General features: G+C 40.0%; 2 protein-coding genes across 4 annotated transcripts; both read right to left on the reverse strand.

Moving 5' to 3' along the window:
- Positions 1-620: 620 nt before the first annotated feature.
- On the reverse strand, positions 621-19,748 carry larp1b (La ribonucleoprotein 1B). 3 transcript variants are annotated; one of them, XM_076146631.1, is made up of 19 exons: positions 18,951-19,748; positions 16,891-16,952; positions 15,739-15,795; positions 14,679-14,904; positions 13,893-14,066; positions 13,337-13,450; positions 13,024-13,195; positions 12,340-12,484; positions 11,232-11,409; positions 10,977-11,134; positions 9,827-10,186; positions 6,601-6,715; positions 6,036-6,208; positions 5,632-5,738; positions 5,083-5,240; positions 4,644-4,788; positions 3,283-3,392; positions 2,525-2,652; positions 621-2,041 (listed from the first exon to the last, which is right to left on the reverse strand). In XM_076146631.1, the coding sequence occupies exons 1-19, from the start codon at positions 19,309-19,311 to the stop codon at positions 1,775-1,777; spliced, it is 3,210 nt and encodes a 1,069-aa protein (XP_076002746.1). In that variant the 5' UTR covers positions 19,312-19,748; the 3' UTR covers positions 621-1,774. The 3 variants fall into 3 exon arrangements, with proteins under 3 accessions (XP_076002746.1, XP_076002745.1, XP_076002747.1); XM_076146630.1 differs by having other exon boundaries at positions 5,083-5,243; XM_076146632.1 differs by lacking the exon at positions 13,893-14,066 and having other exon boundaries at positions 5,083-5,243; positions 18,951-19,747.
- Positions 19,749-20,664: 916 nt separating this feature from the next.
- Positions 20,665-25,458, reverse strand: LOC142995626 (phospholipase B1, membrane-associated). The gene is made up of 11 exons (XM_076146756.1): positions 25,415-25,458; positions 24,077-24,197; positions 23,794-23,845; positions 23,364-23,444; positions 22,963-23,028; positions 22,523-22,614; positions 22,253-22,334; positions 21,975-22,076; positions 21,672-21,767; positions 21,110-21,181; positions 20,665-21,005 (listed from the first exon to the last, which is right to left on the reverse strand). The coding sequence occupies exons 3-11, from the start codon at positions 23,818-23,820 to the stop codon at positions 20,880-20,882; spliced, it is 744 nt and encodes a 247-aa protein (XP_076002871.1). The 5' UTR covers positions 23,821-23,845; positions 24,077-24,197; positions 25,415-25,458; the 3' UTR covers positions 20,665-20,879.
- Positions 25,459-25,498: the final 40 nt, after the last annotated feature.

The raw sequence follows: 25,498 nt of genomic DNA on the forward strand, positions 1-25,498 counted from the left end.
ATATACAGTAGTCTACGGAAAACGAACTCTGTATTTTTTTTTCATTTATTGGTTTTCCCCCTCCAACACTTCTTACCACTTGGGACTAAAACCTTCTTATCTGTTTTGATATAAAATTTATGAATTGTGTTAAAATATTGCATTCCTCATGATTTGTATGACTAAATTAATTGCTCTCTTACTAATGAGTGTTTCAGAAGCTGTGTTAGATGTGATCACTTCAGTTTTCTGCATACACCATTTCCCAATTCTCAAATTTTGCCATCTTTGTCCAATTCTAATCTGTAAACTAGGCATAGTATGTAAACAAGCAAGCAAGGCCCCCTAATGGCTTGTTTGTTGTTATAACTGGGCTGAAATTAAGTAATTTCAGGTCAGACTCTTAAACTGAGATGAGATGATGTGGTCATTTGGTGCTTGTATTTCACCGTGAAATGTTTGGGACAAAACTACATGAAGAGATCCCCCAGCCCCACTGGAAGGAGGAAGAGGGAATGATTTGCTGCGACAACGTGATATTACGACAAGATTAAAAAACAGATTACACAAATAAACTCATACAATCAATTGGTATTTTATATTTTTTTTGTATTTTACAATTCAGTACAGGAAACTGGCAATAACATGCATTGCTTTATTCTAAAACACACTCAAACCACACTACCAATAAAACAAATCACTTCTTAAAATCAAAAGAATAAATGAATAGCAAATGATTTTATAGTATATACATTTTCTTTAAATCCTTGACTAAAAGTCAATTGATGGTGATGAAGGTAAAATGATTTAAGTGCTCAAGAGCACCAAGACTCGCACATGATAATGAAGTAATCTTCAAGCTAAGATACTGTACTTTTATGCTAGATCAAACCCATAATTCCAGCTGAAACATTTCATTTTAATATATTCAATAGCAAAAGCAATTAAAAACTGCGATTACCTAAGACTATTCCATCAATCAAGTATATGGAAAAAAAAAAACCAACAAAGATAAAACAATAAATTATACTACCACTAGATATGAAATGGGGCTTAAGTAAAACAAAAGACCATGTGAAATCTTCTGTCATTATTTCATGCAGCTTTTGATCAAAAAAACTACTTGAGATTTGAAGTGTAATGAGAGTCAGTCAACAAGAAACAAATGGGCACGTGTTACACATGAGCAGCCATGGGGTCAGTCAGTCCGTCCTATGTTTATAACAGCTGTCACTTGATTGTCATGATGAGCACAGAAAATGTTTGGGTGTAAAGAAAGCAAACCTTTAAGTGGCGTCACTTTAAACACATTCAAACCCCACATAATTACCTGGGAAGACTTTTAAATGCACAATTTGAACACTTGTCACTGTCACTGATCGCACTCTGTCCTCGTGAATCACACTAAAGGCACACAGACTCTGTAGTATCTCTTATCTTGGCAAACATAGAATCACAGTTCAGGCCGAGCTCTTTACAAACGTTTGAGCCGCTTACAGATTTTTGGAGATGAACAAGCTGCTAACTTGTTGAAGTTTTTGGCATCTGTGAGAATAAAGACAAAATGCAGGGAATGCATTTTTGTAAACGTTAAGAGCTGTTGAGCGTGAGGATTCAAGCTATCTGCCTATGCTTACTTTAAAAATGAAATTCACAGATAAAAACGGTCAAATTAAGTCAACTCCCTCAGCAGTCACTTCTACCGGACACAGTATGTCACTGTAAAGAGTGATGGCTGAGCTGAGAGCTGCTTTCTCACTCTCAAACCCTTTCTCTTTGCTAAACAGAGGGAGGTTCACTTATTTGGTGCAACACTTTCCTTTTTGGCATTCCCAGCTCCAGACTCGGTCTTCTTCCCTTGGCTGGGTGCTGTTGATTTTTGGGTGTTGTCTTTGGGCATGTTCAGGGTGGCGGTGGCTCCAGGTTGACTTGCATTGGTGGAGGATTTGGAGGCCAGTGTTGGCTTTGAGGTAGTGTTGGAAGGATGTCGTCGACGCCTTCCTTCATCCCCAGCCGAGGACGAGTGACGTCTCCTCCTGCCTCCCTCCTCTTCGATCGGGGGCTACCGACAGATCAAAGTGCTGAGTAGGCTTCAAGCATGCAACACAGTCTCTGGCTTTTACTTTGATGTCCAAATATAATCAATTTTCTGCGTCTCATTGTTTAAAATCATGTGTTCAAAACATTATTGCCTATTTGTGAGAATACTCAAACTTGTTCTTGCTGCGTGGAGCACAGAGAAGCGTTACTGCAAGGGTCTAAATGTCACAATCTATTTAGTTTTCAATCACCAAAAGCGATGGAACAATTAATGCCAAAGCTGCATCTCCACCTTCATTTTAATTGAAAGTAAAAATATATCACGAACATATAAGTTACGAGCACTGAGATGGAATACAACAACTATTAAACACCATCTTGAAGAGTTAAATATTGATGTATAGAAATATTACAGGGTTGTTGTTGTTGGTCAAAGTGATGCTGGTTCCAAATATTCCACAATTTCATTTAGTGCTAACCCTGCTAGTGCGAGGGTACAACTCACCACTACTCTGAAGTCCTCCAGGTTCTTGAACTGATCAAGATGTTCCTGCAGCTTTGTGTCTATGGGCTGGTTCTTGATTTTAGAGTACTTTAAAAAGGCCCAGAACTTCTCCAGTCCATACAGCTGACCTGGATGACAGCAAACAGGCAAGCACAGTTTAGTTTGTACAAATACACAAAATGACAGGGTCTGTTTGCAATTTTGTTCTTGAACTAAGAATTATAACACGATGCAGATTATATGTTAAACCATGATGTTTACACACCACTAGATGAACTGCCTAATTGAAGAGAATCTTGGGCTCTGACTCACTGGCTGAGGTCAAAACCAGATTTCACCTGAAGTTCACCAGAGTTCATGTTCAGAGGGCGTGTGAATGAGAAACTGTCACTGAACACAGGAAATAGCTCAACTTGGATTAAGTAGCTTAAGACGTCACTCCACCAACTGCTTCAGTGAGTCGCTCAGTGTTAAAAAAGGTTGAAGAGGTGAGATTAATCCTTTGTTCTAACTAAACTGCTGCTACTGAGACTTCACTTTCAAGTCGGGTCAAGTCGGACTACAAGTAAAGTATTTAGGAATATATTGAACAGAAATATACTATCTTAATCTTAAAATGTTGTACTGTAAGTATTAAGGGGAAACTGGGTTCTCAAGAGCTACCACTATTTCCTTTATTTTATTTCTTTAAACCTTCCTGGCTTGTAAATCAGTGAATGGGCCACTGCAGAGGAGATGTACAGCAGGGACATGATTACCTTTCTCAAAGTCCTTGAGTGTCTCTTCCTGAAAGTCCTTGAACAGATCTAACCTGAATCGCCTCTCCAAACCGTAGCTGTAGTACCTGAAGAGACACTCCAGGCCATACCTGCGGGAACACCGAAAACAAAACGTTGTTTATTCTGTGAATAGCAGCCAGTCACAGCTGTGCCAGCAAGATCCTTTCACAACACCACATTTGCCTGACAGCAGAGGAAGAACCAGACGAACAGGTCGACCAGTTTTGATTTAATTAAGTGAGTGCAGCATAAACAGCAGACGGGTGTGATAACTTCTCACTCACATGCCCTAGGACCACATTCACTCCCCCCTCTACATACACGGTCAAAACACCGATTCAAATACCGTGGCATGAGTTGGTTTTTCCAAATGTGTGAATGCAACTTTGGCATGTAAACAACAATGTTCCAGAGAGACAGCCTCTTCTGTTCTGCACTCTCACCAGCTGCTGTCAGGGTGAACAACAACTCCTGAAAAATACATTCTGAGGATTTCCATGTGAATTGATGTGAATTACAGGACAGTTATGCTGATGAAAGTCACAGCACAAATCAAGTCAAGTAGGGCTCGACATAGTGGAACTATTTTAACACAGCAGTGTAACTTCTTCCTCAATACCATCAAATGTCAGTGTTACTGACCTTTAACAACTTCCTTTAGGCACCAATTAATAAACACTCAAAGGCAGGGAAACACACTTTAGATGAAGAACATGAACATGAAATGAAAATCACAACAGGATGCATGCCCTGAAAATGCAAATTTCTAATTCTACAGTGAACACACAGACCCTGTGAAAGTGACACAATGCTCAACTCAAATAAGTGACTTTTTCTTTTGGCAACTGAATTATTTGCCACTTTGGTTTTAATGGTATCATCAAAAATGAGGCTGCACATCGGCAAGTCTTGCTAGATGCGCAAGGGTTTTTCGGATAGGTGCAGACGATTGCAGAGGACAAATGTCACTGGTGCAGGATTCTGCACTGCATGCCAACAGTGATAATGCCTACAGTGACACACCTATCATCACGTTAGACACAGGCATTTATCCTTTTGGCAGTTCAGAATGACTGCTGTCACCAGTGAGACTGAAAGCATTCTAGAGCTAAAGATCTGAGAATGCTGTATTAAAAAGGGTCTTAAACATCTAAATGGTGCCTTGGTAAATTAGTTATTTTGATCATGTGCTCAAGTTTACATTCCTCTGGGGCTCGTTTCCACCCGTTTCATTTGTATGTATTTCTCAGTACATTCAAATAAAATGAAGCACTGCCATCTTAAGAACATGGCTGGCATGATAATCAGAGCATATGAACATCAGCTCCTGTCCTCCCTACCTGTAGTTGTCTTTGGCATCTTCCACTGCAAACTGTTTGAACTCCTCATACATCTTCCTGTTGAAGTTATCTCTCAGGAAGAAGGACCAGAATCTAAACAGCGTGTTCATCTCCTGTGACTGGCCGATCCCCGACCGTTTCCTCTCTGAAAAAAAAAAAACAGCCCACCCCGTCACCTCTGTTTAATAATTTCAGTATTTAATCAACCATTTTCAAATAATAAAGCTGTTGTCATCTGAAATAATTCATAGTATATATAGTGAACAGTGCTACAACATTAAAATACACAATTTCACATTTGTAGTTCCGTTCAGAGTGTGAGTGTCTGTGTGTGTGTGTGTGTGTGTGTGTGTGTGTGTGTGTGTGTTGGAATGAGATAGTGGATGGGTGTGTATGAATGTTGGGCAGTGCAAAGTATCACAGCGGGTTATGTTTGTACCGTTAAGGCAGCGTCGGCGATACTTGTGGTATCCCTGCTGGGTGAAGCCGTTATCTCTCAGCAACTCGTGGGATGGGTGCCAGAATTTGGGCAAAGACTGCGGAGTGCAGCCGTAACTTCCTGACAAAGGGCCTCCCTCTGACGGAGAGGCGTTAGAGCTGCTGCAGGGGAACGGAGGAAGAGGAGGAGTTTGAGTGGCAAATGTTCTGTTGCTTTTGTGTTTATTATGTTGCATTTGTGTGTCTTTGCTTTTCAAATACATTTAAGTTGGGTTGCCCTGAGCTGATCCGAGAGACCAATATTGAGCAGATCAACATATACAGTATTCTTATTCATCTGCATTCACAATATAAGCTAACATTGATTACACTTTTCTTATTTAAAGTATTTGTAAATGTGCAGAAATTAACAATGTAAACCAATATAGAAGGATTGCTTGTATAACATATTCCCTTTCTTGCCTAATCTTTAACCTAATCATCAACTAAATGCAGCCTCATTAAAAGCCTGATGAAATTTAATGAGTTTTAGTAAAAGAAGCAGTCAGACCTGATGGACGCAGACCGCGACCGGTGTTCACGTGAGTCCATCACCCAGCCGATGTGGGACTCCTGTGGAGGGTTGGAACTGTGGCTGGTTTTCTTTTTCCGTCCCGTCTGGCAGAGAAAAACACGAGGAATCATTCAGGATATTCACTTTTTAGTGTCACACTATGATGAAGCAGTGGACTAACATTAAGTAGTTCAACTAACTGACATATTGGACAAGCTTAGTAAACCTTATCCCCGGCTTCCTTGACTCAAACTAACAATGGATATTACAGGATACTAACCCAGGTCCATTCTGTGTACGAGTTGGTGGTCCAATTCCTCAGCTGCTCATCAGCTATTTAAGTATATCATTCACTTTCCCACCCTGTGTATCCAGAAAATGAGCAAAAAAGAGGGGCTCACCTGGTCATCAAAGCTGCCACTGTCCTTCATGACGGGGTAGAAGCGTGGAGTCTTGTGGGGGTCCTGGCGTCCAGGGGTGCGAGGTGTCCTGGGGGTTCTGGGTTGGTGAGCAGTAGGAGACTCTGGGACCGTTGTGGGCAGAGAGCAGGCCATTTCTGTCTCTCCACCGTCCACTGAAAGGAGAATAAATAACACTATATGAATAACACGATATTTTTTCCACATTCATCTGGACTTGTTGATGCCCCCAAAGAGTTCTGATTGATTTGAATGGTATAGACATACATTTTTCCCCTGTCAAAGTGGAAACCAACTATATTAATCACACTATACATAACAGATAAATCAGATAGCAACCAGATCTAATTGTAATATAGTATTTTAATAATTAAAAAGAGTGCATGTATCTTTTTATAGATCACGTGTTCATTCCTCCTGATGGTCCATCTCAGTTATCTAAACACATGTCTGAAGATATTTTAGCTTAAAGGAAGACGATATTAAATAAAAGGTGTTCAAAAGATTTGTTAAACATGCACAGCAGCAGCATCATCCATCGACCCACCTGACATGGGTGGAGGCGGAACTTCCTGGTTTGGGTCAAAAGGCACTTTGGGGGCGAGGGTGTCAAACTCATCTTTACTGATCACATTTAGCTTCTTAAAGGTCTCCACTTCCTGCTGCAAAAGACAGAAACATTGCAAGTGTCAATTTGAAATGAATTGACTAATATTGCAAGCAAAATGTCAAGGTCAAAACCACAAACAAACAAAAGTAGAGTACGTTGATAAATTGTCAACTGCAGCCGCTCCTATAGCCATCTGGCTATGACTTGATCTGACATGAATTGATATGCTACCAAAGCATTAGAGCACAAAAAAACAGCTTCTACACCCCCAGCAGTCAGGACGATGAACCACCTGAATATGGGACAGATGCATTACATCACTGCAATGTCAATCTCCACTGCATTATTTTGCGTCACAAATATTCTTTTCATTTATGCGGACACTGCGTGTGCATTTGATTTTGTATGAATAGCCTGAAGTGTATTTTATTGCTTAACCACACTTGTGTTTGCATAATTTATACTGTATGAGTGTATAATAATTATTTCAGGCCAATCACACGCCATGTTATAGACTGTTGGCTGATAACTCGGAGCTCAAAGTGGGTGTACAGCACCTGCAGCGTGTGTCACAAACAGTAGATGTGGAGATGTTCATGAGCTGTCGAGGAGGGGGACTTTGAACTTAACACGTCAGTATCAGGAGAGCGGTAAAAAAAAAAATCCAGCTGACCTTGGTGTGTGTACTCAGGCATGACATTTCCCACATATGGAGACATTACTGGCAACCTTTGAGCAGGGAATGAGCTGACAACGCTGAAAGCTCAGTCAACAAAAACTGGCCGCAAGCTAGGATTTTCTTTGAGCAAAATCTACTTTTTACAGTGTAAACTCGACCATTATCGTATGTAGGAGTGACTGTGTGCACTGTACTTTCCAAAAATGCAATTAGATCATAAGATATGATGCGGTACAGTTGGTTTTTATGCTCATGTATGTCACCGCTTACAATAAAGTGATTTTACTCGAGTGAAGGATTTGAGATCATTTTCCATTTCTGTTGCACCAAAACTAAAAAAAAGTGTCAGTGTCTGATCAAGTTTCTCCAAGGGGTACTTACCTAATAGATCAGATTTTAACTATTGTTTTTTGTTGTGTGTTTGTGGCTGCTGAAGGGCTGACAGAGATGAGGTGGGAACAGCAAAGTCATGACCTGCTGCTGAGCCGACGGCTGTCTATCAACATGTCAGCACATGGTTTGTTCTCTTGCTCTCATTTTGATAGCGTATCCCTTTTAGAGTAATAAGACATTTTAGAAAAAAAGTGACATTTTCAGTGCTAACCACTTATTGAGATTGATCAATGATAATTTGCTTATTCCGCCTTAACATAAAAGTTTGATTAAAAAGCAAAACATAATGTCAAATAACTAACTAAGACTAACTTAGTTAAAATAAGTAACAAATTAAGTTAGTTTCTCAATACTAGTACTTACTGTGTACTGACAATTGTGTAATCCCATATGAGTCATTGCACAAGTGCTTTTTCAACATGTAAACTGAACTAAAGCTGACATTTTATCATGAATCATAACAAAAAAAAAGAAGAAGTTTTGGTGGGCCTCACCTCTTCTAAAGCAGTGTTCAGTGACCTGTGAGAAAGATGTGTTTTATGTTTGGAACCGATGATTTACTACTATAGTGTGATGTTCTAAGTGCAGTAACAGAGAGTGTATGTTACTGTACTTTGGTCATAAATCATTATTATACAGTGCTATGTACAGTATGTTATACTGTAATTGATGTAAAACTAGACTCCTCAATTAGATTGGTCCATGAAGCTCGACAGCAAAAAATTGTTACCTACTCCATAATGCTTAACTTGCCGTCATAAAACATGGCAATCGATTATCTGCACTGAAATGTATACATGATGTTCTTGTACGTTGGGACTGCAGACGAGGCAGTCTTTACAAAAAGAAGGTCACGCATATCTGGAAGCAGCTGTGACACATATGTAGTCTGGACGCGCTTCGTGTAGTGGGTGATAAATAGTGGCCTATTTTTGGACACGGCTACGCAGAGGGAGCTTGGTCTCAGTTCTGTCACATGGTCTTCATGTCAGAGGGTTCTAAGATCTGAACTCCGACAGCATTTGGCTAGAAGGAACTTCTGACCCTGAAACTGCATTTGACGCCACAGTTTCACACTTCTGTTCAACGCAATCTGTTCAGTTTGTACACCCGTTAAATCCTAATGTTACAGGGAAAAGGGGAAATCGAGTGAAAAAGCTAACCAAATTGCTGGTAACGGTTCCTCAAATGTAAGAGTTAGATGTTTTCAGTGTTTGTTGGCTACATTGGGCTACATTGTCGTTCTGACAAAACCTGTGATACTGAGACCTAGCAACACATATTTGTTGCTATTTATGTGACATACTGCGTATACAGTATAGACAATTAATTAAAATATAAATATATTATATGTTGCAATGCATCAAAAGTAACAGACCATTTCAATTAAATTTGTGAATTCTAATATATTTGATATAGCACTTTCTAGGTCTGGTTTGAAGTCTTGGCCTTTGACACTCCAGACCTTTACCAGTCCTTCGTCAAGATCACAAAATCATTAAAACAACCATTCAAATCAATTCAAATGTTGCTTCATTCATTTTAAACTGAAGTGAATAAATATTTATAACCTGTATTTCTGATTGTACTTCCGATTGTATTACTATTGTAATTTAATCACATATATTGTACGGCTCGACTGAAACTACATGCTTGAGAGACTGATGAAACTGTCGAGTCTTTCTGTCGAGCGGCTCTGCTGTTCACCCATCAACAGGGTGCTTATTTGCTGATGGGGGTTACAAAACTCAGAAGTAACACAGGAGCTGGCGGATTCAATAACAGGAAGTGGAATGGAACACAGCCAAGGACACGTACCATTTACTAGATGTAGGACAGCTGGACAATAACATTCGTTCAGAGTTTCAAAATTGAAATCCCTTTGATCTTCTCTCTGTAACTCATTTCTAAACATGATGCAAGATTAATTTGACGAGTTCTATATCACTCTGGATAGCCTTTAAAGTCAATTGTGATAAATGTCTTGTGAAGATCTCTTGGTGGATCACTCATTCAGTATATAAGCCCATAAAAACACAGCCAAAATAGTTACATTTTCTAATACCCACAATGCAACGGTCTCTGTCTTACCTTGTTGCACTCGACCTGTTCCTCCCCTTTCCATAGGTCCTGCTCGTAATAATACAGGCCATCGTTGATGGCTTTTGCCATGTCAGTAGTGACTTTGGCACGCGACTCGTGGTTGCCTGTCCTGTCACCACCAGGGTGTCTGCGGACGTAGGGAGGTGTCTGGGTGACAATAATGATCTTGTTGACATCTTGGTCGTCCAGCTCGTAGTCGGAGTCGTCTTCATCTGACCAATCTGTGAACTTATTCTTCCTGGGTGCCATCTGTTCCATTTCCTCATCAAACATGAAGTCGAGCTCCTCCTGGTCGGGTTCTGCCTGTGGCGGAGCTTTGATGCTGGAAGGACGCGCCTCACTGCGCTCCTGGGTGACAGAGTGAATGCACAACTATAAGCAACGGCACAGGGAACATTGGATTGACTATGAAACTACTGCATGATTTTTCACCACAACAAAACTACATAAAGATAACAGTAATAAACTAATTAGACAATATTTATACTCATTTGACTTCACTTCACTGTGTAGTTGTTTATAATGGTGTCCCTCCAATTTTTCGGAAAACTGGGAAATGTTCACACCATAATCATTTTAATACTCATCCATCTTTGACTGATGATTTAGTTGTACAAGTAAATCTATGACAGTTAATCATTTTTTTTTACCACAAAAGACATTGGTCATGTTAACATTTGTAACGTTAATTTGCCACACTGTTGATAATATTAGGCTTTACTGACGAAGATGAAATGCTGATAAGTAAGTATGACTGATTAAACAAATGTTTAGTGATGGTGAGCAAATAAAGAGATCAGGTGCGAGAAGTGAGAAACACAGAGGAAGCAGTGAGAGAAACTATGGTGGGTGAATGAGCGGAGCCAGTACTCAACTGCAGAAGGGGGACAGTCAGGTTGGATGACAGAGGGAGGAGAAGAGCTTAAAACACACACATCACTGACATGCTGCCAGCCAGAGAGAGTAGAGGAAACGACACGACACGACACGACACGACAGGTAAAAACAGAGAAGACAGACAGGAATGAAAGTGATTATGAGGAAAGAATACAAGAGATGGGAGAGTGAAACATTTAGAGTGTATGGAGGTTAAATGGAGGTTTATGGCTCCTAATTAAACACTTGCGCTGCTCAGTACCTTGGCCTTTCCGGAGGGCTGGCGGTGACGTTTCTCCACCTGTATCCAGGCATCAGGGTCAGGCTGTGCAGCAGCGGGATCTACGGCGGCATCAGGAACTGGTTGGGACTCCGGGCCAGAGGGCTCGACTGAGTCTTGTGGCTCAGACTCTGGAGGATCTAAAAGTACAGCATATCACCAACACAGAAGGAACCAAATTCTCTGTGTATTAAACAGAGAATAAACAGAGACACAGCAGACTGACTTGATACTAACCAGTATTTGTGGCAGATTGGGTCTGGCGAGGTACAAACTCAGGACAGTGGATGAACTGGGTGAAGTCAGTCCGGGGAGAACCCACGGTGGCGGGGGCGGGGATCGGCCAGCGTTCTGGGTCGGATTTACAACGGATCTTGCCATCCACCAGCTCCACCTCGGTGCTGTTCTTCAGAGCCTGAAAAGCACACAGAAAATATATATCTGTGTCAACATTATAGTAGGTAATTGATGTTATTGCACAGGAAGCGGTTGAAATGAGCAACACGATTTTCTGCGAGTCCAGACATTGTGAATGCCTGTCATTTTATTCCATAAATGAATAGAATATAAGGTCAAGACATAAGCAGTAAGAAGTAATGATTTTTACATGAACTAACAATTTTGTGCTTCAAACTTTGCTTTGTTCAAAGAATCCTCCATCGGCAACAATCACAGCGTTGCAGACCTTTGGCATTCTATCAATCAATTTGTTGAGGGAATCTGCAGAAATCTCCCCCCCCGCTTTCAGAAGCACCTCCAACTAATCAGATTGGCTTGATGGGCACTTGATTCGTACGGTCAAGCTGCTCCTTCAACCGCTTAATAGGTTTGCGACCTGGTGTCTGGCATAATTTGGAGCTATGCCGTGTTGCTATTGTAGGATGGTTCTAGTGTTTTGACAATGTTTTGACTAAATTTCAGATCAATTTAGTTTTAGTTTAAGTGAAACACATTGTGATAACCTTTCAAAGGAAATTTGTAGTGATGACAAACCTTTAAATGGTAGTGTATGGTGAGGTCAAGATTAATTAGGGCTGTCTGCCATTCGGCCTGAGTGCGTTTGCTCAATTAATTATCAATTAAATTACATGAGTTGGTTGAGTGAGTAACTAAGAGGGCAATTACATTTCTACATGAGCAATATGGGTGTTGGATAACTTTGCTCCTAAATGAATCAAAATTAAAGATCAATCATTAAATTGTGTGCTCTTTCTCTTCATATAATATCACATCCAGTCATTTACTAGACAAATCATCTTGATGCTAGAAAAATGCTTCACGTCACACAGGAAGTGGTGGAATTTGTGTAGTTTAACCCTCAAATAGTTAGTGGTGATGTTATTACCTCCACAATGAGGCTGGTGTCAGTGGTGAGGGCCTGAACTCTGTGGAAGCTGGCTATGAGAGAGATGGGGAGGAAGCCCTGCAGGTCCATCTTCCTTCGAAGGAAGAAATCTCGCTCCAGGTTATGAAGGCTGAAGTAGTACTCACTGAGGTTTAGGGGGAGAACATAACACATACTTTGCTTAAAGAACACAGGAATGCTGCTTGGTGGTTTGAACAATACTCAAACAAAAAAAAATACTGCTTCAAGACTGCTTCAATACTGCACAAGATGTGTGTCTTTACCCTGAGGAAGAGTGACTACACACTGTGTGTTTAGGAGAGCAAATAGAAATAGAAAGATATTCTCTGAGTGCTTTTAATTTCCTCAGTCAGGCCTGCACAGAATCAATTCCTCTCCTCTCTGAGACACTCGGACTATATTTAGGAATACACCTCACAGATCACTATTCAGCTTTTGCAATAAGGCCAAAGCTATCATTCACAGACACACTACAGAGTGCCCCCTGCAGGACACAAATAAACCACAGCTGAAATTACAATTTACACGCTTTTCTATAGTGAAGCTGAACCTTTTTCTAAATATAGTCTTCTTTAGTGAGGAACAAATTCTTTATTTCCTTGTGAAATTTCACAGCAGTCTGGTGAGATTTTTTTTTAAAACAAACAATTCCTGAACACTCACATTTGCCGTTTAATATATTCCTTTAGAAGCTTTTCATCCACTGTGTACATCTGGACCTTACTACCGTCGTCATAGTAGTAAACCATGTTGTTGCCAAACTCAGCAGGGACATCTGCAGCGGAGCCGTCAGAGGACTGAGAGTCCCGGTAACTCTGAGAGTATTCGTAGCGTCCTAAAAGAAGAGAAAAAACTATGTATGATTTTCATAGGTGGTGTGTAAGACCATTTACAAACTTCTGAGGAATAGCTTCTAGGTTTGGTGGTTCAAACAGAACTTCCAAGCTGTACATAATAACTTGTGGTAAGTTATTACCTCGCCCACGACCTCTTCCCCGTCCACGACCTTTCCCTCTACCCCGCAGTCCGCCAGCATCACTTCTGATGCTGGCTGAGTCGTCACTGTAGTCCCGTGGCTCTCTTCTCCAACCTGTGAGCAACGGTGCATTCATGATCAGGATGATGGAAAAAAATCTTTCAGGTACCCTACATAGTTGTTCCCAAACAAAGGCCCTGGTTTTTTTTAAAAGGCTACACTTTACAATGATCTATGTGGGCTGTGAGGGCAAGGAGGCTTTGAAACATTAGCTTGATGCTAGAAAACAAAATGAATAATTGAGAGTTAACTAAGGAATTGAATGTTTTCAGAAAGTTAAGTGTATAAATGTTAGCAGTAAAGTTTCATTCTTAATTAAGATTTGGGCATGCATTTAAATTACCATGATTTATCATAGAGAAAAGGTACATGGTAGTTGGGTAATGTGGTAAACAAGCAAAGTGATAGCAAAGCCACGGCTGCATGTCAGGAAACAAAAGCTGAGGCGCAGGAGAGACAAAAGGCAGGAACACAAAACAACTACTTGGCCACTTACTCCTGCTGCTATCATGCGCCCTGTTATTATGGAGCGTGTGACTGGGCGACGTGGGGCCAGAAGAGTCAGTGTTGGGCTGTGTATCCGAACGTGTCGGGCCCCCGCCTGGGGTCTTGGCACCTTCATCCCGGGACGCTTCCTCCAGCGGTAGAGAAACCCACTTACGTTTGTAACCTAGCGATGATTCACACCGACAACAGTACTTGAAGAGTTCTGTGCCAAAATGCTTTCAAATTCATTTTGGAATAAATTAAACCTTTACCTATTCTTTTTTTTTAGTCTGTTATTGTAGGTATAATGGTCTCACTACAGGAACGTTGGCACTCAAACATCTAGCTATTCAAAGTTTTGCATGATGCAACACTTACACATTACACACATTAACAACTTGGGTGATTTTCATTGCTTGTGAGAACCTTGCTATAGAGGAAAGAAGAGTCCTTCTTTCAGACACTTGGAAGCCTATGAAGTAGCAAGTGCATTTTACTCTGTATAGAAAAGAGTTGCATACCCTGTTACATTTTCATTTCTAAAAAGATCTGAGTGAATTGGGGGAGTGTGCAACACAACACGGGACCACAGAACATGCACCACTTTGCACCAATCAATCATAAAGGCAGAGATCATAGTGGTTATTGGCATGCTCTATCAATTCAACAATCAAAGGTGCAAATTTGCATTAATCAAAGTCCTGAAGAAAGCTGCAGCCATTATCTACCTTAATACAGATGATTTAAAAGGATGCCGGTCGACATGATTAGTCCCAGTAAGAAACCCCGTTCTCACCTCCTCTCTTCTTCAGGTTGGCATCCTTGGAGTCCTGTTCAGCCTTGGTCTCTTCATCCTTGGGCGAGTCGGCCAGTGGATTGAACTGAGTCTCCTGGTTCTCTTTGCTCTCGCTGCCATCATGGTTGCTCTCTGATTTTCTTTCTGTCCGATCCCTCCTTTTCTCCTTCTCCCTGCGTGAGGGCACAGGCTTCTTTCCGTTGGTGTTGAGGACGTTCTGCTCTTGCTAAAAGACAAACATTTGGACAAGCTTTTCTTTAAAGCCTTTAAGAATAAGCAATCTAATTCTTACTCGTCACACTTTTTTGCGTGACATTTGTTGTGCTGCTTAAAAGAAATAATGAAAGCTGTGATGTCTTGAAAACAAGTAACAAAACAGATATTGCTTCATGATTTTAACCTTCACTTGGGAGATCAAGTTTATAGGCTTTATACTCGGGGACAGAATTGAGTGAGGCATGACCTTGAACAATCTCCATCACAGAGGTTTCCTCAGGAGGTAAAGTGATGACGTTGGAGTGAGGCATATCACTGGGTTTGCGTACCATACTTTACTGTAGTGTAGTGGTAGTTTAAGAAGAAAGTGAAGTCCTTTTCAGGTGCATCAAAATTAATTTTATCGCGTTTTTAGTTCTCTAATACTGAGAGTGACAACTGTGCCGCAATGGGGAAATGATAACACATAACTCCTGCGGAACTGACTTTTTACAGTTAAATTAATTTCATTCACTTACGACAAATCTCTGGCTTGTTGGTCAATTTCTAAAGCAAGTAATAGAGAATATACCTACTGTATATGTGTCTCAGCTTTATCTGAAGTTTTAAAATGTTTCACCGATTACAAATAATCAGTTGTGTTAAATTGTGCGTCGCCTATAGTGCAGTTTTTGTGCGCACACACACACACACACACACACACACACACACACACACACACACACACACACACACACACACACACACACACACACACACACACACACACACACACACACACACACACACACACACACACACACACACACACACACACACACACACACACACACAAAAATCATACCTCTTTAGCCAGTTCACCAGGCGTGGGCCAGTTTGTGATATCACTGAAATCGCCGGACTGTAAAATTGAGCAAGGCAGAAGAAAATGTAAGGGCAACAAACCCTCTCCATTTCAACACTCATTCAAGTCCATCAACGTCTTAATTATTTCACCACTCAGAGTCCGAGTAAAGTTTAAGTGCCCTTCTGCTGGAAAAGGAGGTCAATGCTCTGTCCGCGGAGGCAGTGCAAATAACATTGATAAACAGGCCTGAATATGGCCGAGTCACTTTCCACTGGTGTCAATGTTGCCTGATATGAGACCAAGGTTAGAGAGACGGCGGTTAGGGTTACACTAAGGGCTGAACTGAGCGAAAACATTTAAATAAAAACTGCAACTCTCACAACTGTTGTTTCCTAAGTACATTAATCCACTTAAGTAGGGGGTGTGCTTGGCAATTTAAGGGACAGGGCTAATGGAACAATGGAGGTGCCACCTTAAGGCTTTTACACAATTATAAAGGTCAGTTGCACATACTGTATGTTAAGAGCAAAAATAATTAAATTGTTGCTCATTGTCAATCATTAACTTTACAAAAACGAACTACACAAATCTACAAATACAAAGATCCCCGAGTTTGACATAAGTATATGTATTAAGTATATGTTCAAGGCAGTGCCAAGAGAAGGGGTTACTTCAAAAGAAACAATGTAAAAGAAATCACCAGACTTGTTTAAAATGGGAAAAACTGGTTTGGAAAGTAAACAATACATGATTAAACACAATTACTTGCCACCAGCTTAAACGGGCAAACATTTGACCTGTAGCAGATGCTGATTTCCCACCTTGTTTTACGTGTCAGCAAGTGACAAAAGTCGAAGTCAAAATTGCGCAAATAGGAACATCTGAGGATGTCTTCAAAAACATGTAGGTTTATTTACAGATTAGAGACAGAAAAACACAATTATCTATCAATATTTCTTGAAACTAAAAGCTCCTGTTAACAGTAGCAAGTTTGTCCATTAAAACATCAACCTGTCATGTACGGTTTTTTTTCAGTGGTGCTCCAGGGTTAAAGCATTTATCACCGTGACTATCCTGAAACATTAATGACGTTAAGCCTGCTGTAAGGGAAATATGGAAGAAGAAGACATTTAAAAAAAATCCCTTTACCTTGCTAGATTTTCTCGTCTTGGGCTTGCTGGCACGAACGACTTTCAGAGCGTTTTGTTGATCTGTGGATACGGAATAAAAAAGTGAACTTGACATTATTACATTTAATGGAGGACCAAATCCAAGGGGTTTGTTCCTTTGCTCAGAAGAGGAGGATTGTTCAATACTCGAAGAAGAGGCCGAGTCATCTACACTTGCTGTGTTGTCTTAAGTGAACCATTTGGAATTTCTCTCAATAAAGAAAGCATAAATATCCTCCTGCCTCAGCAGCATAGACAGCTTTGCTACTAAACTAGTTGAGGGAGTTTTGTGTACAACCAGTGGTTGTGTGTGGTTCCACAAGCCTGGGAGTGGCTGCTGCAGCTTGACGGTGCCTATCGCTCTGCAGAGGATGGGCGGATTGATAAGAGACGCAGGACCGAGGCTTTCACATGAATGGGTGTAGGCCTGACTGAGCCTGCAGAAGTAAAGCCTCAGCGGTGGTACAGTAACACTGTAAAATGATGCCTGTGCATTCACGAGAGACACACATTTCAAATATAGCTTCCTCTGCGCTATCTGTGCTCTGCAAGTCAGCCTATTCTGACGCGCAGATGTCAGCGGGCTAATTTCATTATTTCAGTTCTCATTGCCACATTTGAACAGTTTTTAAAATGTGTTTGTGGCTGAAACAGACTTGGGGCAATAACATATTGTTTTCATTATCAATTAATCTGTTTAATAAGTTTTACAGTTCTATTGATATTTAAGCTAGGAAATGTTCCAACTATAATAATAACTAATGCCCATAAATAATGACCATAGTCCAAATTCTTTAGAATGTTTATTTTCTGATCAACAAGCCAAAAATAGGTTATTTCATTTCTTGTCCTTATACAAGTGCTTAAAGCATGTGGCACTTTCTGTATACGCAGTGAGGTTTTCACTCAATCATATTTAGGAGTAGCAGTGTTTGTTTGTGTAGGTTTATATAACTAAACCCTGGGTTGAACTGCTATTACATAGATTAGCCTATCGATAAACAAACTAGATTAACAGTAGCGCTGAAACGACTTTAAAATTCTCTCGGTTAACTAAGAATTAGACAATTTTGTTACGCAAAAGTACTAATACCACATAAGAAAATAGTTTAGAAAAACAGTCATTAGCTGCATCCTTTGACGGAAATATAATCATTTCCAAATATGACAGTTGGTACAGTTTGCTTTTCTCTGTTTAAATATCATTATAATGTCTCCTCCTAATATATCCCAAGAGTTAAATGGGATGGCAGACCAAGACTGCAATAGAAGACTTGGCTTTGTGCTGTGGTGACATCTGTCACTTACTGTGTGTACAACACATTATGTTGAAAGGAGTAAACCGTGTAATCGAAAACGAATTATCTTAGTAATAGAGAATAATCAATGTCTTTAACGCCTAATCTGAGCCATCAGGGTTGACACCTGCCCAGCCACCCCCTCACACAGTCGTGTTCTTACTGACAGAGAGGAGCAGACTGGTGGGAGGAACTGCGTGCTGCCCGGCCATTGGACATGCAGAACGTGCCTGAACAGCAGCATGGGTGAAGCTAGCCTGACTGCTTTAGCTTTCTTACCGAGACTAAACCCGCACTGCAATCAGAAAACTGATTTTGGCGCAGACCGTGCAACCCATGAGCTGTATTTCACCGCCATGAAGCCTTGGCACTCTGACACTGACATTTAAGACAGGGGAAGCGACGAGAGCGCTAGCTGAGCGTAGCAAAGTTACAGGCTAAAGAAGTAGCAGTTGTCAGCAATCAACACGTGGTGCCCTGTAGCAATCCGAGCACTGAGGGGGATGGGGCAAAAATGCCACCATCAACACCTCTTAGCCGTGCTGACATTTAAGTTCTTGTACTTCATTCATGGTAAAATAAGCACAAACGCTGTGACAATCTGCCCACGACGCGTTACTGCCTATTAAAAGTTGACCCGACAACGTGCTCGACTCCGATAAGTTAACATAACGGGAAAGCACATTTTCAAATGAACAGGCTCGACATCTGTTATAAGGTGTGACAACTGAAAACCTCTCACCTTTCTCCTGAGAGCCGGAGTTTATGGCGTTAATCGGCACTCTGCCCGTGGTCCTTTTCGTCCACGGGTTCACTTTCGGCGGAGGAGCCTCCACAACTTTTCTCTTGACGGTCTCCGCTGCCGAGTCAGCGTTGGTACTCTGGTCGTTTTCTTTGTCGTTTTCTTTGCATTTCTTATGCATGTCTGCCGCCTCGGATTTGTGACCATCTGCTTGTAGCTTCTCTGCGCTTCTCTGGTTCTGCTCGTCATCTTCTCTGACGGGTTTCTGTAGCGGAGCTCCCTCGGACTTGTTTTGGTTCTTCTCCTCCGATCCGGCTGTCAAAACTGAGTCAACCTTACTACTCTCAACCTCGGTGGACATTCTGCTAGTTTCCTAACAGCACACACTTTAAAATCCAGTGTGAATTTTTTTGTCTAGTCTCTCTTATCCCAGAGAAAATTCGTGAAAAGCGCAACAAGGGGTGACCACATCCACGACTCGAGGTAAACAACTTTTTGGGCTGGACCTCGCTAGCCAGCTAGCCAAGTAGCTCCTGCAAAAGGCTAACGTTAGCTAGCTAGCCACCATGCAGAAACCAGCAAGCCCAAGCTAAATGTTGTTTTTTTCGCCCGTGGCGGGTTGTATCATATCAACAAGTAGTTACCGCAAGGTCCGGAGTGAGCCACCATGTAAACGCCACACGCTGTTCTGGTTCAGTTGAGAGTTTTAGAAACTTTTCGTTAAAAACTACTACAGCGACCTCCTGTCTGCCACAAGGTTCGCTCCACGCTGCTAAGCTAGTTGTCAGAGAAAGTAAACGCTCGTGCACCCTGCTGCTCCCTGCCTGTAAACACGGACTATGATGTCCCTTGCGGTCAAAGGTGGAACTCTATGATCAGTTCCAAGAAATACAAGTTTATTGCAATGCATGCATGAAAGTGATATTTGATACCATTTACCATTGATGGATGGGGTGGGGGGGAATTTGTATCAAGGAAGACTGTGATATAAATGCAAATGAAACTGTTGGAGAATGGTTGAACACAGCATTACTGTATTGTAAAAATGTATAGGTCATTTGTTTTTTCTTTCTTAATGGGATTATAAATGATTAAATAATAAATAATAACATTTTATAATTTTAAGATGGCTTTTCTCTGGGCACTTCCAGAAAATCTAATTAAATAACATACTGGATTTCAACGTTCAATTCAAACTGAACTGCAGATAATACTTTTGTTAGGGTTAGTTTAGGGATATGTTTGTGTGTCACTGCAAATCTACACAAAGATTAATACTTCATTATGACTGATTATCAGTGATATGATTATTGCATATTGTCAATATTTTATGAAGAACGATATGATCTATACATTTTTATCAATATCAAAAATGCCCTTATAATTCCCTTATAATAGCAACTGACATAAATGAGCCACAACATGCAAAATACCCAACGGAAAAGGTGCTTTGTACATTTTTGAAACAATTCTTTATTTGTAGGTTTTACACTGGAATTGCAGAATCAACCATTGTTATAGTATGCATTAATGGTGGGCTGCCAATCCACAACAGTTAATTAATAATTGTTTGGCTATCTTAAGGCTAATTTGCAAATGGGAAATAGTCATAGTTTATCCAAATCAGACAATTTACAATTTAACATTTGGTCCAGCATCTATAAAAGACAGTTACAGATTTATCACAACATTCTCAATTTATCATGATGGTGGATATTAAGATTAAAATCATTTGGAGCCTGATTTTTTTGTGCTTCAGGTGTTGTTTACAAATATCTTAACTCCATTATTTTTGGTGTAGCACAATAGGGCTCCCTGAGTGCTTATCGCTTAAGGGTTGGGAGCTTTCTTCAATAGAAATCTTCATCTATCAGCTGTCTCCTGTGGGAATCATACCCTCAACCCTGCAAATCTGCTCTGTCTGAACAACTAAAGAGGATTAAACAGAGCGACCACAGAAAGGAGTGACATGGTCACAGAGAAATGTTTCAGCTCCTGCATAAATGACACAGGTGACATAGATGTCACAGGCCTGGTGTAGATGTAAGGATGCTCCTACAAATGTAAATGCAAAAAGTACATTAAGGTTAATTCCATATTCAATCAACACACAAAAATACAGGAACACACAAAAATCTTATAAGTCACTTGCTTTGTACCTTGGGTGGGCAGATGAGTTTAACTGGCTCCGAAAATGTTTGTATCATCTCCTTCTTTCCCTCAGGCTGGAACTGAAAATGTTTTGTTGAATGATGAGTCATCACAAACATTTCCATACAGTATATGCAGCCTGTGATGTTATATTATGTTATATTTCTCAATATCCTCGGTCCCGTAAAAGTATATGACCCAGAATCCAGTCAATGAGTGGCATGTAACTTTGATAAATATACTTCAAATATATTGTACCGTAGCTAACCACTGTAAAGTCCAGTATATCCTCAGATAGTGTTAGAACATCTACATCATCAGAATACGTTATTGAGCCATAGATTCAGTTAATCTCCTCCAGTATTTCTCAAACATAACCTGGTTATACGTATATTGAACTATGACCATTCAAGGGAAACACAAACATTCCTGCCTATGCAAGAATTTTGAATTTATTGACATTTCCTCTATTTGGTCTGTGCTATCTTGAACTGCCAATAAACCCAAATTGTATTGATGAGAACACTAGGCAGAAGTGTTTTTTGTGTAAAACCATGCTGAGGAATTCACCATATTGTTCCACAGTCCTTTAGCCAGCTCCTCATGTCCCTTAACAGTGAAGTGAAAACAATCAGCAGTGAAGTAGCTCAGGTCAATGTGCCCGTTCTAAAGTTAGGGGTAAAATGGACAAAATGTTATGATCACACCACCAAAATATTGGAAAACATACAAAATGAGAGAAGAGAATTGAGCTGAGACGACGACATATCATCTAATGTCCTCAGAGCAATAATGTGAAGCTACTGAAATTCAAAGCAAGTAAATGGAGAGAAAATTCATAGGAACGCAAATGAATCATCAGTGTATACTTACAGGTAATCTTGGTGGCTCTGCTCGAGTTAAATAGGGCTGCAGAACGGCAGCAAAGTCCTTTTTAAAGAAACGATCACTGTGCAGAAGCTTCTCTAGTCTCCTCTGTAGACAAGAGCAATGAATATAAATCAATTGCTAAACGTGAAGGTTTTTACTGCCTGAAACATTCATGTAGGAAGTGTGATATGAAGTGATAACCTCTGACAACAGAACAAATTTAATCTTGTAGGATAACCCACACATGCACTATACCCTAATTGCAGGTGCAGGACACGCACCTGGAACTCATAGTTCATCTCTTCCAGCTTCTGCAGTTCAGCAGAGTTTTCTTCAGGTAGAACCAAACAAGAGCAGAAACGCCTAGAAACAGACATCAAACATCAAATAACAATATTGGATTATTGGGTCTCCTTTTGGCGCTGTAGTAGCCAGATCTGGTGTATTTTTCTGACTTGTTGGGCCAGATGTATAAACTAAAATGAATGAATGAGTAGTTAGGGTTATGATTAGAATTATGACAAAACATGTAGGATGGACAGGAAACAAACTTCTGAAGATGACATCCCAGTGATGGTTTGTTGACCTCTCTGAGTGGCTTCATGGGAAGAATCTGCACCACGTTCACTATTGTCCTGGGCATCTGAGACCAAAAGTTAAAAATAAAGTTTTATTATAAAAAATATCCCAGAGAGTGCATCTTCAAAAATGTTTCTTTAAAAATCATGTTTGGTCCTTATATGAAGAGGGTAGGGAAGGGCCAAAGGACAAGAGAAGAAGGATAGTGTGCCAAGACCTGAACTCTATATGGTGATACAGTACTTTCATCTTAGACCACAGATTTCATTGAAGATAATCACAGTTGCACAGGCTTTCTGTCTATTTTTATCTATGTATCTGGTTTAATCAATATTTTCCTTGTTGCATAAGAAAATATAAATGGGGCTGTCTGTAACTTTGTCTTACTTTGATCTCAGGTGCAAAATCTTACCTCCTCCATCATCATGTCAAGAGCTTTCGTCATGTAGTGGATGAAGTTGTCGGGAGAGAACAGGGTCTGTGGAGAGTTCAGGCAGAGAGGCGTTGATATAAATGTAACAGGATTATTTGATCATCTGGGTTTTATTCTTATATTCAAAGTTTTATAAGGCATTGTCAACTATTTTCATTGGAGGCCATATTAGTTAAGTATTATTATTAAGAATGCAGGTAAGATATGCATGGAGAGTATTGTGTCTGTTTATGTTTATGCAGCAACAAGGCAATTTCCCCCAAAAAATCACATCTTATCTAAGTAGCTGGAAAACATCAATTTGATTTTTCATATGATGGATTAAATAATTTCCCACCCTGAAAATGGAGAAATATCTTTTGAACCAAAACTCTCCTTACGTTGTTTTTGCAGTAGTCACAGATGTCGTTCATTCCGATGAGCATTGTCACTACCTTCCAGTCCTCTTTGTAGTTCAAACCCTGTCACAAATTTAAATGTAAATGCTTTTTAATGAAAACAATGGCCGCTACTTTGATGACAGTGACACTAAACGGCTTCAAGTCTATCTGAGACAAATACTCAGAGGGTACTTAATGAATAACAGATTTGTTTGTCGGTCGTCTGTCCCAAAGATTCACATTATAAGCACAATATTCAAAGCGTCCCTACATTAGAAACTCACAGTGCTGATCTAGAGGTGAATGGGATTAAACCAACACTGCCACATTACATTTGTTACATTTGCGCTGGCTTACTGCTATCAAACAAACAGTTTACTGATTGTGCAAATACAAAATATGAAGTACAATAGTGAACTGTGTGACATACTGGATAGGACTTGAATGTGTCTATCATGTGTCTTATCTGATCCGTGACATTCCTGTGAAGAAAAGAAAAAACTTATTTAATATGAACTACACACACATGCCCTCATAATGCTGAGTCACCACTTATTTCCATCAATAAAGTGTTATCAAATAATAACATAATGCTAATATGTAATTATAATCGTTCTGATCTTTGGTCCTCATTTTCCTGATACACTTAAGTACCATCAGGACCACAATAGTTGAACACAAAGAGGGAAAACAAGCGGCTTTTAGACTGTTACAGTGTGTTGTGTCCCGTGACGGCGAAGTTGAATCCTGTCTCATTAACTGTTGTCGGGTAGCCGCTGAGCGTCACCTCCGGGGCTGGTCCTAGCAGTTTGGCATTGAAGAGTTTGAAAATATCTAAAAAATGAGATTAGCCAACAGAGGAGAGTTCGAGAGGAGAACTTGGAAAACAAGAAAGCACTCAGAGAGCAGCAACATCTGTAACTTAAATATAACTTACTATTACAGCCTAAACAAGCATTCCTGTTTACATTTGACCTTTGAAATGTGGCTCCTTGACCTGGAAACCTCTACATAAAAACGTGAAAAATAACTCTAACTTTATTAGTTTAGGAGATATAAATGGAGCTCAATAATGTAATAATGGTGGCGCTGTTGTAGATGGAGTTCTGTAGCTATGGATACATTCAAAGTGTTTGTACAGCGTGATCTCAACTCTATGAAGCCTTGATAGGCACCCGGCTGTTTTAAAAAAAATGTAGTTTCTATCTTAACATAATAATTCCAGATCCAGATCATTGTGATCCAGATCAAGATCCAATGTTGGTGAGTGTGGTTTAAAGCTCGCTGTACTGTACTTAATCTCTGCAAGTCTGAATTTTTAGATAAGATTAGATTCAACTTTATTGTCATTGCCTGTCACAAGTACAAGGAAGGAAATGCAGACAAATGGTCTCTGGCTTTGAAATAATATATATTTTTAAATAACTTCCAAACTATCACATGGATCCAAAAGGTTCAATGGCCTAAGAACACAATATTTAATAAATATCTGCCAATTCCCTTTTGAGTTATCTTGCTAACACACACAAAAACCAAAAACATATCCTCATTAGCTGGATGTAATAGAATAAATCTTCATGATTTTGTCAGTCAAAAAGGTACGTCATATCTGTTTTTATTGACCAACGTGTGAAGGTTGTTCAGTCATTTTCTAATTGAATGTTTTAACATGGTTGTACATGTAGATGCCATAAACTGAAGTAACACAGGCTGTACTCTGGCCTAACAGGTTTTAGCTGTACAAGCATTTCTTAGAGGCAGAATTAAAGTCAGCGGTTGAGTCACACCTGAGTGGGACGAGCAAATAACAGACTAACAGCTCATATGAGCCAACCAACTCAAAGAGCACAAATAGAACTGATAATGATGATGATGAATACCTTAGGTAAAATTGCTGATCAAATAAGATTATAATAGACACGCTAAATCAATGATATAAATAAACTTCTTAGCCCAAAGAGGTGTTACAAACCAATGAGATCATTTCAGCATCTGTGAAATGTTTGTATTATTTAAACTTGATTCTGCTTACTGTAAATGAACTTACGTACTTGCCAGAGTAATGACATTTTGGTAAGTTCCATAACCGCCGATGCTACAAAAAGACAAAGAAATAACATATTTACAAATTTTAC

The sequence above is a fragment of the Genypterus blacodes genome, unplaced genomic scaffold, assembly GCF_046128005.1.
Source record: "Genypterus blacodes isolate CSIRO-AG114 ecotype Tasmania unplaced genomic scaffold, CSIRO-AGI_Gbla_v1 ptg000033l_1, whole genome shotgun sequence".
NCBI classification, from domain to species: domain Eukaryota; kingdom Metazoa; phylum Chordata; class Actinopteri; order Ophidiiformes; family Ophidiidae; genus Genypterus; species Genypterus blacodes.

Coding starts and splice junctions, on each gene's coding strand:
- larp1b (XM_076146630.1), bottom strand. CDS start 19,311: ATGTCCACCGAGGTTGAGAGTAGTAAGGTTGACTCAGTTTTGACAGCC. Junction 16,953..18,950: donor CTCCGGCTCTCAGGAGAAAG/GTGAGAGGTTTT, acceptor CCGTATCCACAG/ATCAACAAAACGCTCTGAAA. Junction 10,187..10,976: donor AGCCCTCCGGAAAGGCCAAG/GTACTGAGCAGC, acceptor TCTGTCACCCAG/GAGCGCAGTGAGGCGCGTCC.
- LOC142995626 (XM_076146756.1), bottom strand. CDS start 23,820: ATGATAGACACATTCAAGTCCTATCCA. Junction 22,615..22,962: donor TTGACATGATGATGGAGGAG/GTAAGATTTTGC, acceptor TTTTGGTCTCAG/ATGCCCAGGACAATAGTGAA. Junction 21,182..21,671: donor AAGGACTGTGGAACAATATG/GTGAATTCCTCA, acceptor AAACATTTTCAG/TTCCAGCCTGAGGGAAAGAA.